Here is a 16,184-nt window from a genome sequence, read left to right on the forward strand (position 1 = left end):
TTGTTTTTTACAATAAGACTTTGGCCTAAAGCTACAACATGGGGAAAAACAATCTTTCAGCTTCAATAGGAGTAGGTTCTAAATTAGTAAATATCGTATTTATGAGCATAGTTTGGACATGTTGAGAAGTGTTTATCATTAAAAGAATGAACACCAAGAAAGTGAGATCAGAATTTTTGTTTTTATTGACAGCTTCTTGGCAGGTCCACACAACTTGAACTTTAGATCTGGGTCATAAAACATGCTCTGTCAAGAATTAGCATTAGTCTTTTCCTTTGGTGCAATTAACACACAGCTTAAATTGTTACCTCTGAACTGCATGACTAGGCAGCTACGCCTACTTTACCAAACTTGACATTCCTCTGAATGTCAGACTGGTGTTTGTACAGTGATGCCGTTTCTCCACAGAAAGGAACATGGTTAGCCCTGTAATCTGACTCACACATTTGTGCTTTTCAGGCACTGTTACTTTATATTCCTCACATATTAGAACACTTGGGTGAAGGAACTTACAAAGTAACATGGAAGTTCAAATCCAAACCTCCATGCTTTAGTGATTACAAAAACATGTAGTTGTCACAGGTTACAGTTAATACATTTCAAGGGGCCTAGATTATTATTTTTTAACATGACTGCTATACCATATAGCTACAGAAATATTTATGATATTCTTACAGAGGATAAAAGGCTCGAGTTCCAAGAACTGGTATCAAGAAAGTCTTAACAAGCTTTGCCAGCCTACACCTACTTATTAAATGGAGAGTCTTATTTCAGAATCACTTTATGGCACAACAAAGGAAGGAAAGGTAAAGCTGTGGATAATTTGCAAACAAGCAAAGAAATAATTCAGTGCTTTACAGACTCCTTTTCTGTTTTCAGTTTCATATAAATTTCAGTCAGAAATCTACATTCTGAAAAATATAGCATTTCAAAATGGCATTTGCATACATGTAACATTTTAAAGCCATTGTTTGGCTGTATTACTTTAATATATTACAAAGATTGATTACGTGCATGACAGGATTCCTTAAAAAGCAAAATTTTAAATCAACTTCAAAGAAGTACTGCTGTCTCATGTCGAAATCCACATCATCTTACACATACCAGTGGTTATGGTGACATTATTGGAAATTTAGCATACAGAAAACAGAATTCTACCCATTTATGTTTAATATAATATTCTAACCTATCAAGAAACCATCGCTGTAAACAGAACTTTACTGAGAGGTAAGAGCCCTTTCATGTACAGTACTACTTGATGCTGAATGTCAATTTCCATCTAACTACCATTCGGTCCATACTAACTTTGTTACTATTGTGTAATGATATAACATCAGAATATTTTGATAAAGAATTTGGGGTTTATCTTCAAAAGATTATTCTTAAAATGCCTGTGCTAACTGTTAATGCATTAAGTGGTATACAGCTTACATACTGTACCTACAACACTTCCATATAATTTATATGTAAACAGAATTTGTATTTCAAGCACCATTTAGGAAAACGAAACTTATCTGAATTGTTGCACTAAGTTGAAAGTCAAGTTTGGTCACCCTATTACACACTCATCCTGGGTATCAAAGCAGATGTGTTACAACCAATAAACTATCCCCCATCCTTTGCTCCCCAGTTTCTCAGCATCAGAAACAGCATGATAAAAAATTTTAAGGTGCATGAATAAAGGCCATTCCTGAAAAAGCTGCAACATTCTGACAGACACTCGAGAAGTATTTTGGAAAGAACACCCACACAGACATAAATATTCATTCTTAAAAGAGCTACTTGCACAGGGGTCACTTCAGACTGCAGGAACGCACGCTGGATATGTGGCACTAGTTTTTATGGCACCCAAATCTTCCCCATCTCCTTTCTCCTAGACTCAGTTAACAGCTCTTTCATACTAAAAGGCCAGAACAAAGGGTTAAGCTCAGAGAGGAAAAACTCCAGGAGGGATAAAAGAGAAAACCTGTTTAACCCATTATATTTTTACTGTAAAAACAGTGGCGTAAACAGAAGGAGCATAAGAAAAACTAACTAAGCAAATTAAAAAAAAAGTAATGGCAATATATCTGCCAAAAAGACAAAATGGCAAAGCAAAAACCCTACTTTAAACATGGATCTGAAACCTACAGTTGGAAGCGAAAGGAAAACCACAAAGCATTAGAAGGTCACAAGTCACTGAACATTCAGAAGTAACATTATAATCTACAATACACTGGAGATTTTCTGTTGAATTGCCAAGCATGAAGTTTATAGATTCAAGTTTCTCCTGCAGAATGGGTCATTTCAAAAGTGGACAACAGGACCAAAAAGTTGACATCAAGTTTATGACTCATTCTGAATGACAAGTTATCTAAGATAAACATAATTGAATTCTTTTTCCCATCTCAAGTGTTTTCTTATAATTACTAATTTATGAACATAATTTATTATCTATTTTAGTATTAGTATTGAAGGACATCAGCTGACAACATTTTTTGTCTCCTTTTGTATTCTCTAGATAATTCTTCAAAACAATTTAAATTTGCTTTTTAAATGCAAGTTACAACTGCTACATATCTACCTTCAGCCACACGAGTAGTTTAAGTAATTTTAACAAGCTACTCTTGTGAACAGATATTCTGTAGCAGGAGCGCTACGGTTTTCTAAATTAGTGCAAACTTTTTGACATTTGCAGATTCCCTCTAAATTCTGAGCTCCAGCCCCCTTTCATTCCTGCTTCCAAAACTCTGAAATGAACCCTGCTCGTGCAACATCCACACAGTAAGATTATAATGGAGACTTAGTGTTTTGACAATAGAGGACGGGAAAATTGTGATGTCATTTCTTCTCTTCAGTATTCAAGTGGTTTCTAACAGATTCCAGAGACATGTTCATGGCTGCCTGAAGCATGTCTTCTTCACTCATATCACCTCCTAATGAAAACAAAATTATATGCATATAAATTGTAAGAAATGCACAGAGGCAGTTCTCAACAGCAGTTAAATGTTTTTTTTGTTCCTTCTGTTCGTATCTATCCTGTTCCCCCCTTCCTCCTGAAACGTTTTTTTAAAAAAAGAAAAAAAAATAATTTATTTAAAACTATAATTGAACATTTTACACTTAGGTTTCCATGCACAGTAGTTAGTTTGAATCAAGTCATGCACACAAATTTTGGATCACCAGTACTTAATAGCGACAAAGCTTACATACAGATCCCACCACAGATTAGTTTCTTGAATTATGCCCCAGCCAAACTAAGCAACAATAAGCAAAGCCAGAACTCAAATTGTCTGATAATTCACTCTGAAACAGGATATTGACATTCACAGCAGAATAGGCTTTTCAAAGAAAGTGATCCTTTCCTTTACCACCAAAAAAAAGAGCAACAGCTGTGATGCATAGTCAGAACAGCTGCTGGGGTGAGAAAGCAGGCAGGCAAGGAAAATTAGGAAGCAGCGCATAACACAAAGGTGAAAAAAAAACCTTATAAATATTTCAGAGTTGGAAATACGTTTAAAAAACAATACCTGGGTCGGCTTCCAGAGTGCTTGAGCTTATAGCTGGCTTATCTTGTAGGTTCAGGGTCTGATCTTTCTGCGGCAGCTGTTGTTGCTGCCTGAAATAATTATAAATTTATAAGAAAATAAAGTTAATATCAGACTTGATAGTATGAATCCTGAATCATATATGTCATTGTAAGGAAGGCCAAGAATGAGAAGTATAAGTAGTATAAGCTGCTGTTTGGTAGAATAACACACCCATACTTGAAATCTCTTAAATTGTTTCCCCCTGCTTGCCTTCAGACTTCCGTTCTCCCAACATTATATTCTAAATTGCACTTTTCCCAGAATTCGTGCTTTATCCTCTCATGCAAAATCTAACTTCTGTTATCTATAGCATTTCTCCCTGGTCTTAATTTCCTTCATCACTACAAAATAGAGACAAGGAAAAGCTACAACAAGACCACAAGAATGTGTTAAGAACACAAAAGTGAAGCATCATCTAGATGACTTCCATGTGACGCTCAGTAGAGACATCACTACCAGAAGCAAAGTCTTAGAGCAAGAACATTTTCCTTCAAAAAAATGACTATGCAAGTTATTTACAGGATTTCGTGTGGAAATACTGTAATGCATTCATTTGCTTCCCTTCTCAAGATTGATATTGCACTCCTAATAGTCGCTCTATTTACAGGCTTAATTTCTTTATAGGAACCATCCTGGAAGAGCAAAATTCTGGTATGCTATGAAAGCCTGTTAAAAGACAAAAGTTAAGCTGGACCTGAGTCAGAAACCCACCCACAGCCCAAAAGCACTGAACAATAAGACATTTACTTCCCAAATGCAGTTTTAGTTTTCTATCAGCTACTTTACTTTTCAAAATATGCTTGTCTTCTCCTTCGCAGTTCTTCTGAAGAAAGGGAGTCTGTCTGACTGGTGTGTGGTGACTGAGGAAGATTCGTTGATAATGAGTTCAAGCACTCACTTCGACGACAACCTGAAAATCAGAACAAGACATATCCTACTAATCACAGCAAAATGAAGTTTGAAAAAACCAGAGCTTAAAGCCCCCCTCCTCCCCCCCCCAAAAAAATAACACACACCCCACCCTCCTCAAAGTGACTTGCTAGTGAAATAAGCACCTAAGCTAACTTCACTGCCATACTCTCTCCTTAGGACTGTTTTCCTTTCCTCCTACCACCCTTTGCCAATTTGTTCTTGCCTCCTAATGATCAATGCTAACATAAAAGTTGCAACTTTTCAAAAAGCAGGAAGCAAGATGCTACAAGAAAGTCTGGATTATCCTTCCAGGCCTCAAAGCCAGACTATTCAGAGAGCTTGAGCTTGAAGCATACTGAAAGAGTGGCTGACTGAAGCTGATTTCAGTAGCTGCTAAAGCATAAGCAACATGAATGCTAAGTGAAATTTAAATGAGCACTGCACCTTGCATGCTGAGTTGAATGGCTCTACGAAGATCAGCTTCTTCATCTTCCATATCAATTTCCTGCCTACTTAGAGCCAGGGCTCTTTGAAAATTCTCCTCATCTTCATCCAACATGCTTGTTCCATCAAAAGGATGGTTAACTTCTATTGCTTGGTCCACATCACTTCTGGGCAGCCTGTGAAGTCAATACATTTAAGGCATTCAGACAGTAATCATACTTTGAGACTTAAAGTACATATTTTGTGCTGATTTAACTACTTATTCTTAAACTTTGGAAAAAAAATCTATTGTGATAATCTGTTATACAAATACTTCCTCAGTTCTGTATAAAACAAACATGAAAAAACTACAATCATAGCCTTCGGCTGTAAAATGAAGATACTGAAACCCTGAACCTATGTATATATGTTGATGAGAATCTGCTTAACAGGAAAAACTTCAAAAGTAGTAGTGCTATAAAAGCCAGGAATATTTTTATTTGAACCCATTGCTAGTAAGATAGCTACACCAGCAGATAATAGTGCATGTGGTCTCTTCCTTAGGAATCTTTAATGACTACACTACAGTCAAAGATCCTCTGCAGACTATACATAGTTTTCACATCACTACCAAGTAGTTCACTGTTTTTATTCCATCAATTCACAACACCATAGTTTACCTTTATGAAGTGGAAGAAATAATAATGAACTTGTTCCTTTGAAAACAGCTTATGCTTTTTTTTTTTTTTTTGGAAATCAGTATGCAATTTATTCACAATAAAAATGGGATAAAATTATTTTAAGTAGTACATTATGTGCTCTTGTAGATCAATTACCATTAATGATAGTTTGGTAAGGTTGGCTAACCTACTCTACTATAGTTGGAAAAATCACAATCACCACAAAAACTTTTGGACTGAAAGGGACCTTAAAGACCATCTAGTTCCAACCCCCTGCCATGGGCAGGGACATTTTCCATTAGGTCAGGTCGCTCGAAGCCCCATCTGACCTGGCTTTGAACATCCAGGGCCAGTCACATACAACTTCTATGGGTAACCTGCTCTTATCTATTCATACTGCCTGCAGAGACATTTTGATTTTAGCCTCTTTGCTTACTCTTAAGTACTCTTCAGTGTGTAAAACACACTTAGGTAAAGCACTGACTATTCATTAAGACTTATATGAATACAGCTACAAGAAGAAACCCAGTAAGTTTTATCAGTATTTCCTATTAAAAAGTTGGCGTTAACACTTGATGACAGACTGTTTCAGCATAAGGTACTATCATACAACATACACTACTGCCAGTCAAGTAAAACCACAAAACCTGCGAATTCAATTCAGTCACACTACTTTCTACTCAGAGTGGCTACCAGTTAAATTCCCAACCCTGGCTGAGGCCTCAATATACTATTGTACGATTAAATCATCTGTCATCAGTTAATACAATGATGTTCAGAAAAGCTATTTTTATTTTTCAATATATTTGCATTTTCCTCACTTCATGACTCAAGCCCAATCTGGACTGTAGTCCGAATGTACTGAAAACACTTCAGAATTGGTGAAGTACTTGCACTGCTTTCAGCAATGATTTTGCAATTATTATACTTTGCTACATGTACTCTTCACACTTGCATGCACTCTGCTGAATTAAGGGAGTTCCATGTCTTACATGGAGGAGTTGATTACAATCACTGCTAACTTCTAGAAGACTTCTAGACTGGGTAACAAAGGCAAAAAAAATGCAAATTATTACAGTATTTTTTGCACGCTTAAAAATGCGCTGTTTGTTACTCCACTAATTTGGTTTCATAGTGTGCAATAGCAAAAAGCATTGAACTAAAGGTACTTCTAATTACATCTTAAGAGGGTTGTCTCCATGTAGACATTTATCATAGAAAAAAATCACACTGAACATTATTAAAATGAAATCTGTTTACCTTACCTCTGTTCTCTTGACTGTGCTGTCTCTTCCCCAATTAGTTTTGGTCTCTGCACCTGCTGTACCCGAATCATCTGCAATAGCTGATCAGCCTCACAGTCTGGCAGGTCACCTTTTACTACAAATATGGAATAACCTGAGAAAAATAAATTGTAAGTCTACAGCATTAAGGTGCACACATCAATACTCTAAAATGCACATTTATATGGAATACAATGTGCAATTTATTAAAATGTAAGGCTCTACCTTTCATTATAAGGACTTGGGTTATTTCACTATTTCAGTAACAAAACTGAGGGTAATTAACTGAATTCATTAAGTTCTAATAAATAATGATTATTACCTACTTTTAGTTAATGAAATTTAACATCTGCAAGTTACTATTACCTTCCTGTTGTAATTGAGCCAAGAAAAGTGCAAGATATGTATCTGATATTAGTTCTGGACCCATCAAGAGAGAGTTCAAGTTAAACCACTGTAATTAAGAAAAAAAGGTTTGAGAGAACAAATTAGCATAAAGATTACTCTGTAATCCATTTCTCTACAATGTGGTCATTTTCTATGATGGAATATCCAACTCAGTCTAGTAAAATAAATCATCAAATTAGTAGTCTTTTGAAGCACAATACCTATACTGCTAAAAGTCTCCCTTCAAATACTCTTCAGCTAACAGGAGATCTGAAGCGTGGAAATTATTGCATGTTCTCTCCCATTACTCGACACTGGTACCAGGAAACACATTAAAACAAAAATCTAGATATAACAGCAGAAGAATCATTTTAGACACAAATCTAAAATACTCCTTAATCCTAGTTTTAAAACTGCTAAGAGATTGATGAAGGAAGAAATCTTTCATAAATTAATACTCTATCTTAACACATTAGTAGATACAGGAAACAAGTTGAACTCTTCCCATTATATTAATTAAACATGATGCCTTTAATAGTTGATGATACTCAAAACTATGGTTTACATCTGGATAATTTTTAAATTTAAAAATTAAGAAAAGTGAACTCAAATATAATACATCAATAATATAACACAATATTACAATAGTTGACACTCGAGAAATATACACAAGATATTTCCAGTTCCCTGAAGACAACTAGTCGGCGATAACACTTCCACTAGGGACAAACATACTAAATAGGTACGGTAAAATATTCTATCTTTAAAATCCCATATATATTGCAATCAATTTGAAGAACTTTTTTATACCATACCCATTCAATATTATTCAACCTTAACTAGAGAGCACAGTTTCAGACAGCAGAAGAATTCAATCTCCATTCTCAAAAAAAGGCATTTGTCTACCTAAACTTCTGTATATGCAGTCATACACTTGCAGTCAGGCCCATACTGTAAGTCACCTCTGTTCCAGGTGATTATCTACCCATCTGTCATCGAATCACTTGAATTCTCAGTCAAAAAACCCCTTCCCACTGGAATAAGGCAAGAAAACCACCAGTGTAGGAGTGGGGTAAGAATAAAAAGGTTATGTAAACATACATGACAGACAGATTACTGATAAACTCTTAACATAGTATGGAGGAGAAAGGTCTGGTGAACTAATTCTGCTTTAACTGTAATAGACCTAGGGCTTCGACCTTCTTTTCTATCTATTTTGTCTCTCCCTTCTCATTACTCTCTAGATAACACAACCTTGAATTGCTTTGTGTAGCTACAAGCTGCAGGTGCAAGCAAAATACATCCCTCCTCCAACTAAAGAAGTTTTAAGCTAGAATGGTATCAAAAACGTTCCAGCTGATGTGGTTGTATTTATACTAGGGAACATTCCCATAGCTTTGAGGGACCATTCAGCCTTTTCAATTTCAAATACACAAAAAATGCCTTTAAACAATTATCAGCTATACTTTACAACTAAGCCAGAACAGTAGTTTGCTTACTCACAGGAATAATTGCATTTCTTTTAAACTGGATGACAACGTATGTAGCCAGCACTTGGAAAACCGAATTGGCAGAGTGACTCCCACCCACTATGTTAGAATTTAAGAGCTTACTTCACGAACAGTTTATGACAAAAACAAAGCCCACCACACCAAACCAACTAATTTACGTTGTGCAGAAGCTTATGCAGCATGATCCATAACAATTTTTGGCTACTGAAAAACGACTGCACTGGCGTTACAGGAGACCTGCACGTGACTTGAGTTATGATGTATGTACCATGCAGGTGTTTGGCCACCCCTTGCTTTTAACAGTTATTTCCTGCTTATCATACAACTGCTTCAGATAGTTTTCAAAAACAGTGAAAAGCTGTGATTCTACTTTCCCCAACCTTATCCTTTGGATACCCTTAAATACTAAGGATTATAAATATTCATTAATACAGTGCAACTTTGAATTTTTACTTCTATCTATTGTCCATTTAAACATACAAAGGGCTATTGGCAACTCATTTTTACAATGTTGATAATGTAGTCCATTAAATAAGCTTGCATTTACAGGAATCCTAATCTTTATCTAAGACTTCCCCCTCTTCCATACAAACATTTTTCTGCTATTCTTCACGCAGAAAAGCAAGAAAAGAACTTGAGAGGTCACAGAGACTATCTCAGCTGCAGCTTCTTATAGGACAGGTTCTCTGGGGAATAGATCCTAGGATCTTTCCCCAGGCTAACATTCACGAAAAGCTGCCTGGCATTTTTGTGATATAACAAACATTTACTGAAATCTTTTATTATGACTATTATATTAAAGCAAATTGCAGCAAAAGCCTGCAAAAGGCCAACACATGGTCTACTTGCAACCGTTTTTTCCACCCCCACTCTGAAGTCAATTTTTAAATGAAAAAAGACAGTGTCACCTGTTTTCCTAACTTTCGAACTGTAAACCAGTGTTCCTTATAATTACAAATAAATGATTTTTCATTTCTGTAAAAAGAAAAACAAAAAGGTATAGATAAAATTAAATAATATTGGAGTTCATATTAATGTTTAAGTTTTTTGCTACCACTAATTTAAACTTGCATAATAAAATTTCAGTAATACAACTGCTGACATTACAGAATATTCATACTGCTTTTGTAACTTACAATATTTATAAAGTTGTCCTTTTTATCATATCCATATTACTGAAATCTCATACCTGTGATGCCACAGATACTAAGATGTCATAAAGGCACACAGGAGAGGTGCTCATACACACCACCAAAAGAAAAAAAAATCAAAGGCAGAGAGTATAAAAAAATAAACATCAGGATACAACAGAGCTTGAAACAGTAATTTTAAAGACACAGAACTAAATCACTGATTGTCAGTATTTTTCCATAAAATGGAAGCTAAAAATAATAATAAAAGAGTCTTACATAGGATCGATCCCAAGCCTCTGATACTCTGGGCTGTTGAAGAGGATTAGTTCTAAACCCCAAACTTTCAAGGCATTGCTTATGACCTGTCAAAAAACAACACTTTTTAATGAGTTATACCAATCAAATCTAATTTGAGCAACTGCAACCATTTTAGCCACTATCAACACGTGTATTTTTCTCAAAGTTTTGATTTCAAAACATTGCTAGGAAACCAGGAATCACACTATTCAAATTGCAACTGTCATGAATTTACACGCTAATATAACACGCCTACCAGAGAGGGAGTAACAAAGCTATGATTTAACTAAGACATGTTAATAAACTTACTCCCCAGTCAAAGCTGTAATTTCTCCTCCCACAAATACTCATATCGTCATCTCTCTGCTCTCAATGTACTGCTCTGCCCTCCCTCTCCACTCAGTGCAACGTCATCTTTCTCCACAGTAATAACTTGAAATTCACACCACTGGAAGGTCACAGCACCAACTCAGGCTCACTACCACAGAGCTACTGCTAGTGTTTTTCGGTTGACTATCCCAATTCATTTTAAAGAGCTGTCTATCAAAGCTTTCTGATCAATCTAAAGACTTGAAACTTTGCTTTTACTATATGGGAAAGGAACAGAAATATAACAAAATCCTAGGCATTGGTATAGCTTATAAGCTTTTCCCATATTTTAAGATATCAAAATTGGTATTTCGTTAATATTTTAGATTATTTCAAAGTCATTTTGACAGCTAATCAGCAGATTTGAAAATAAAAGTTATCTGAACTCTTCTACAAGAACTTTTTAATGCTATCTGTAATAATGCTGTAAGAAATTTTAAATCATCAATTCATCTGCCTTTCTGCCAGCGAGTTATGTAGCAAGTGAGCAAAGCAATGACAGGACAAAAAAGGTAGAATATACGGAAGGGTTTTTTCCAGCTTCAGTACTGCAGCAACACCATCAAGAATACAAGAAATGCTAAACTGTTAATCATTTTTCACGGAGTAGAAATACAGTGCTGCCCTACATCAGACAATAAGGAAGACAGAGGCTCTGCTCTCAAGGGATTCTGGAACACTGACAAGCACCTCTCAAAGCTACAGAGACAGCCAAAGGTGCAAAGCTTAGCTAACAGCTCGATTCCAGACACAAGCCCCAGTTCAGTGTTCAACACCTTTTTTGGTGTTCTGGTTTAAGTATTTCCTATTACTTACTTCTCCATTACACTCCTTAAAACAAAACAAAAACCTTTGTTTCTACTGTGGCTGGAGAGTGCTGTAAAAACTGGAATGTAGGTACTTCAGCTTCTTCCATTCTGCAGATCACTGTGATAGCCCTGTAACCACTGCCATGTGTGAGATCACATATATTGCATAAAGAAAAAATCTGTCAGTATAGAACAACGCTTACTTGAATTGAGAAGAATCCACTATCATCCATATTTACAGAAGGCTGCTGCTCAGCGTGAGATTGGGAGGGAGAAAAGAGAAACGTACTGGTCAGAAAGAATTCAAGAATAAATAACTGCAAATATGTAAACTAATTATTTCCTACTCAGTAAGGCTGATTACAATGCCCAAACATGCTTATTAATTAAAACCTCAAACATTTAAATTAGAAATGCTTAGTGCTTAAAGGACAGACAGGCATGGAAGATTGTTCCCATCTCTGCCACTAGTTTACAAAAACATAAGGCAAAATTCTCGTCCTTGCCATGCCTGACCTTCCTACCTGTAAGATGATGACAATGTAGCCACTCCCACCCCCTTTTTTTAAGGATTACTGTAAAGCTATACTAGTAATATTTAAAAATGACAAATCTGAAATACTTGAATGGAACTATTTAAAAATGACAAATCTGAAATACTTGAATGGAAATATCTATAAACTTAAGAAACACCAGCAAAAGAAATGAACCTTCTATAACTACAAAAAATAGCAAGCCTGTGCTACACAATATTAGATTTCAGGCAAATGTCAAACCTCAAATTACAAAGATCTTACCTGTAAAAATGTTCTATATTCTTCACTAGACACTCCTCCCTCTGCCATTCTCATTCTTTCTTCCTCATCCAGCTGCTGTGCAATGGAAGATAACTCAACAGGGCTAAAATACTCTCCTTGTAGCAAATTATTCAGGCAGTGCTGAGCACACAACGAGCCTTCTTGCTATCGTTGGAAAAGAAAGAAACACCAAAGCAATGACAAAAGCATGTTAATGTTTTGGCCTGAAAAAACATTCAATGATTTAAATCTTGCAAACTTTCCCTCCACTCCCCCCACCATCATATTTTCTTCAAATGTATTACAGTGCAACCCGTAAAATACACCCCCCCATCCTCACCCCACACAAATACGATGGGGTAAACCCACTACTGTATTTCCTAGAAGAAAATAAATTCCAAGTAAAAGTGTTTTTGGAAAATACTCTAAAATTGCCTATGGCCTGACCAAGTCACACAAGTACTTTGCAACCAGCAGGATAATGGATTCTGCCCTCTTCTAAACTACCACCGTATGAAAGAGGAAGCTTTTTTTCTTCCTCCTAATTCCCAGTAACAAATATTCTCAGCAACAGAGACTCTTGCTCTTTGTTAAACTTCTCATGTTCACCAGGTGCAGCTATCAGCAATCTGCTCTCCACATGTGGTTAAAGAAATGCAGACCATTAAGGCTTCAAAGAGATTTAAAAGTATACATCTATAGAATTTGTTTCCTTTCTTTCAGGTTACTCACCCAGTTCAGGTTGTAACCAACTCATTTACTGCTCTGAAAGTGATAAGGTGTTGGAAGAGTAGGAAATCTCATTTTCCATAGGCAATTTACAAACAGGAACTAGGTAAGAGAAGCTAGTAACTACAGGCTGTAAAATCTTGCTCACAATGATGAGACAGCAAGAAAAAAAAATGAATTTAGCATATTCAACACTGAAAATATTTTTGGATAAACTATTTAAACACAAAACATCCAGCATAGTGGAGATCACAAAAATTAATACAGAATTTTTAGACTGTCAACCCAAGTTAAAAATGAATAAATTATAAACAGTTATCATTTTGTTGCACAGAGTAAAACCGAATCTGAATGAATGCATGTTAGGCTCTACCATTTCATACGTGCAGATAAAATACTGTCTTGTTAAAAGAGAGAAATTATAGTTTCCCATCAAAACCAATCTTTCTCTAAGAAATAAACAAAGACAAGATTAACATCAGTTTTAAAATGCATCTTTACTCTTTGTTTTAATCAATGCTCAGTTCTATTTATAAGATTATACATTAAAACAAATGTATTAAAACAAAAAACCTCAAAGAATGAAAACCAGCCCCCCACCCTGCCAAACCCACACAAACTAAGAACACAAGAGCCTGCCTTAGAGGAATACTCTTTAAACAGCCATGAAAGCAACATACAAGTCACATGCGTGAATCTCCCACGGTCTCCCTTACAGCAGGAACCTTGAAAGTTCCCTTTATTCCACATTACAAAATCATCACTCAATTGAGCAGTGAGTTAAAGCTGGAGCAGCTGTACAGCCAGGGCACAATGGAATTTAGAAGCGTCATCCTCCGCAGCTCCTCCAGCTCATCTTCTCCCCACAACAACAAACTCGAGACACAGCAGCTCCGGTCCTATTGGGACCACAGCCCTGCTGCTGGCCAAGTGATACAACTAAAGCAGGGGAACCTGCTCAAGAATCATAGGCTTCTTCACCAGAGCTGTACGAAACCATTAGAAACAAACCAGTATCTATACGATATCTTTGAAATTGAATTTTATTGCAGGCTTAAAACATGTCAATGAAAGGGCCTTTCTGTACTTGTACAGAAAGAGTTTTATCTTCGAAGTGAAAACAATGTTTGTATGCACAATCTGTAAAAGCGCAGAAGAGAAAATCGATTTTACAGTTTGGAAGAGATGTTACTTTCATTACTTTCACGCAGAGAATTCTGTATCCTTCCATAATCTGAAATCCCGCTGTTGAAACCTACTCTGATATAAACTGCTGTCCTGCTTCCAGTGTTTTCAACCACTTGAATGCTATCAAAGACAGGGCCAACTTTTACACTGAGGGCTCCTTAAATCCAGAGCATTCCTACATTTTTTGCAAATGTCACTCCCCTGTTACAAGTGCCACGTTGCTTAGGTCTTCATTTAGTTGAAAGTGTATCAATTTCCTTTATAAACACCCTATTTTCTCATCCTTTTTTTAAAATTGAAATATCTTTAGTGTGCAAATTCAAGTGGGGTGTGTGTGTGTACATTCAGCATTTTAAGTATTTTGACAGGACACGAAATTGTGTGCTTGATGGAAAAAAAAAATACCCCCTAAGAAAAAAGACAAAGGTTCGGGTAAGGTTCCCCTATAATAACAACAACAAATGTATGTATTTGGTAGTCTAATTTAAAACAGGCACACAGGCACTTTGCTAACTGCATAACCAACTGTCTAATAAGCACTTACGTTCCACATTCACGTGAGACACAAAAACAACCAGAAAACCCACAACCGAAACCAGCAGCAGCTGTGAACAACAATCAGTTTATAACTTGGAATCTAGCATGCTCCATCACTTTGATTTCAGCAGTTTTTAATTCCAAAACTACAAAGCAATTTTACTTGTGAGAACTTGAAGTTTCAGTTACCATTTCGTCATGCAACAGGCCAGGCAAGACAAAAGGAAGGTGCGCTTGTTTTCAGCTCATTGTCAAACCTCGACTGGGACTCAAGGTCACTGTAGCACAGGGTGTAACAGCTGAAATCCAACACTTATCCCCTGAACAGCAGCTGTTTAACATGATGGTGTCTGGCAAATTTTGTTACCCAAACCCAGCCTGAAAGAACACTCCTCAGGTTCTACTGATTCCAGAAAAGAAATTTTAGAAGTTGGCTTACTTTACTCATTAAGTAAACCAACAAGTATCCATGAGAACAGTATACAGAGACTAGTACTACCATTAAGACAATAAAAGTATCAGCAAGTTACATGAAAAACAATTAAGTTTCACACTGAGGCACAAACAGCTCCTATTTGGGAACTCTGCTAAATCACGGTAGCTTCCAGAAGCACATCCTCCAAAACAGGAAGCTGCCTGGCACCCAGAAGCCCAGCATCCGAGTTAGGATTTCCTTACCAGCACTCCATTTCCTCGCTCATTACACAACCCAAACCGAGGCAGGTTCAGCCGAGAAGCAACCAAGAAACCAAAAACCGTTCTGCTTGTCACTGCTCGTCTACACGGGAGGCTCTCTTCAAGACACAACGGCGTGCACCTGAGCACACCCCAGGCCCCTTCCTAAAGCCCCCGAGACGTGCACGGGGGCGAGGAGACGCTGAGGCCCAGCCCTGCCCCTCTCCGAGCCCTGGCGGCAGCTCCTTTCCTCACAGGGCACCGCGGAGGAGGAAGAAGAGGAGGAGGGGGAGAAGCCGCAGCCCCGCGCTGCCAGAGGAAGGCTGTCCCTGCCGGGGGAACACCCTCACAGCCTGCCCCGGGGCTATGGGGGCTCCAGAGGCAGCGCGGGGAGGTGAGGCCCGGCCGCCGCCCCACCTCGGCTCCTCAGGGAGCGAACCTCCGGCCCGGCCGCGCCGCCCCCCGCCGCTGGAGCCCCCCCGGCCCCTCACTCACCCGCTCGTGGAAGATCGCCTCCATGTTTACTGCCAGCGGCCGCCGCCTCCCGTGCCCCCCGCAGCCAACCAAAGCTCGCCTCGCCGGGCGCCGCGCGGGCCCCCTGCCGGCCGGGAGGGGGGGTGCGCTGATTAGCGCCTGGCTGATTAACGCCTGGCTAATTAACGCCGGGCTCCAGGCCGAGGTAACGACGCGAACCGAGGGACGCCCTCGGCTTCCTGTTCAGCCAGGCCTGAGTGCCGCGTGGGGGCCCAGGCTGGAAACAGCGCAGCGAGGGCAGCTCCCTCGGCGCTCCGCCCAGCCAGCCTGGGCGGCCACGGGGAAGGAAGGTCCTCCACGTTCAAAAAAACCAAAACGCAACAAAAACAGCTGTAAAACAACAAGAAAAAA

General features: G+C 38.0%; 1 protein-coding gene across 3 annotated transcripts; it reads right to left on the minus strand.

The window, feature by feature from the left end:
* Nucleotides 1-162: 162 nt before the first annotated feature.
* Nucleotides 163-16,143, minus strand: ATXN3 (ataxin 3). 3 transcript variants are annotated; one of them, XM_083838324.1, is made up of 11 exons: nt 15,795-16,143; nt 12,171-12,335; nt 11,577-11,621; nt 10,175-10,260; nt 9,674-9,740; nt 7,234-7,321; nt 6,850-6,964; nt 4,926-5,101; nt 4,356-4,479; nt 3,510-3,598; nt 163-2,915 (listed from the first exon to the last, which is right to left on the minus strand). In XM_083838324.1, the coding sequence occupies exons 1-11, from the start codon at nt 15,816-15,818 to the stop codon at nt 2,821-2,823; spliced, it is 1,074 nt and encodes a 357-aa protein (XP_083694450.1). In that variant the 5' UTR covers nt 15,819-16,143; the 3' UTR covers nt 163-2,820. The 3 variants fall into 3 exon arrangements, with proteins under 3 accessions (XP_083694450.1, XP_083694449.1, XP_083694451.1); XM_083838323.1 differs by having other exon boundaries at nt 6,850-6,982; XM_083838325.1 differs by lacking the exon at nt 15,795-16,143 and adding an exon at nt 15,303-15,778 and having other exon boundaries at nt 6,850-6,982.
* Between the last annotated feature and the right edge of the window lie 41 nt (nt 16,144-16,184).

This window comes from Anser anser (assembly GCF_964211835.1).
Source record: "Anser anser genome assembly, chromosome: 5".
Taxonomy (NCBI): domain Eukaryota; kingdom Metazoa; phylum Chordata; class Aves; order Anseriformes; family Anatidae; genus Anser; species Anser anser.

Bases quoted from the DNA above. Each gene is read 5' to 3' on its own strand.
- ATXN3 (XM_083838323.1), bottom strand. From the start codon at position 15,818: ATGGAGGCGATCTTCCACGAGCGG. The intron at 10,261-11,576 runs GTAAGCGTTGTT...GTTTTTTGACAG, and splicing joins GTGGATTCTTCTCAATTCAA to GTCATAAGCAATGCCTTGAA. The intron at 6,983-7,233 runs GTAATAGTAACT...TATTTTTCTCAG, and splicing joins GGCTCAATTACAACAGGAAG to GTTATTCCATATTTGTAGTA.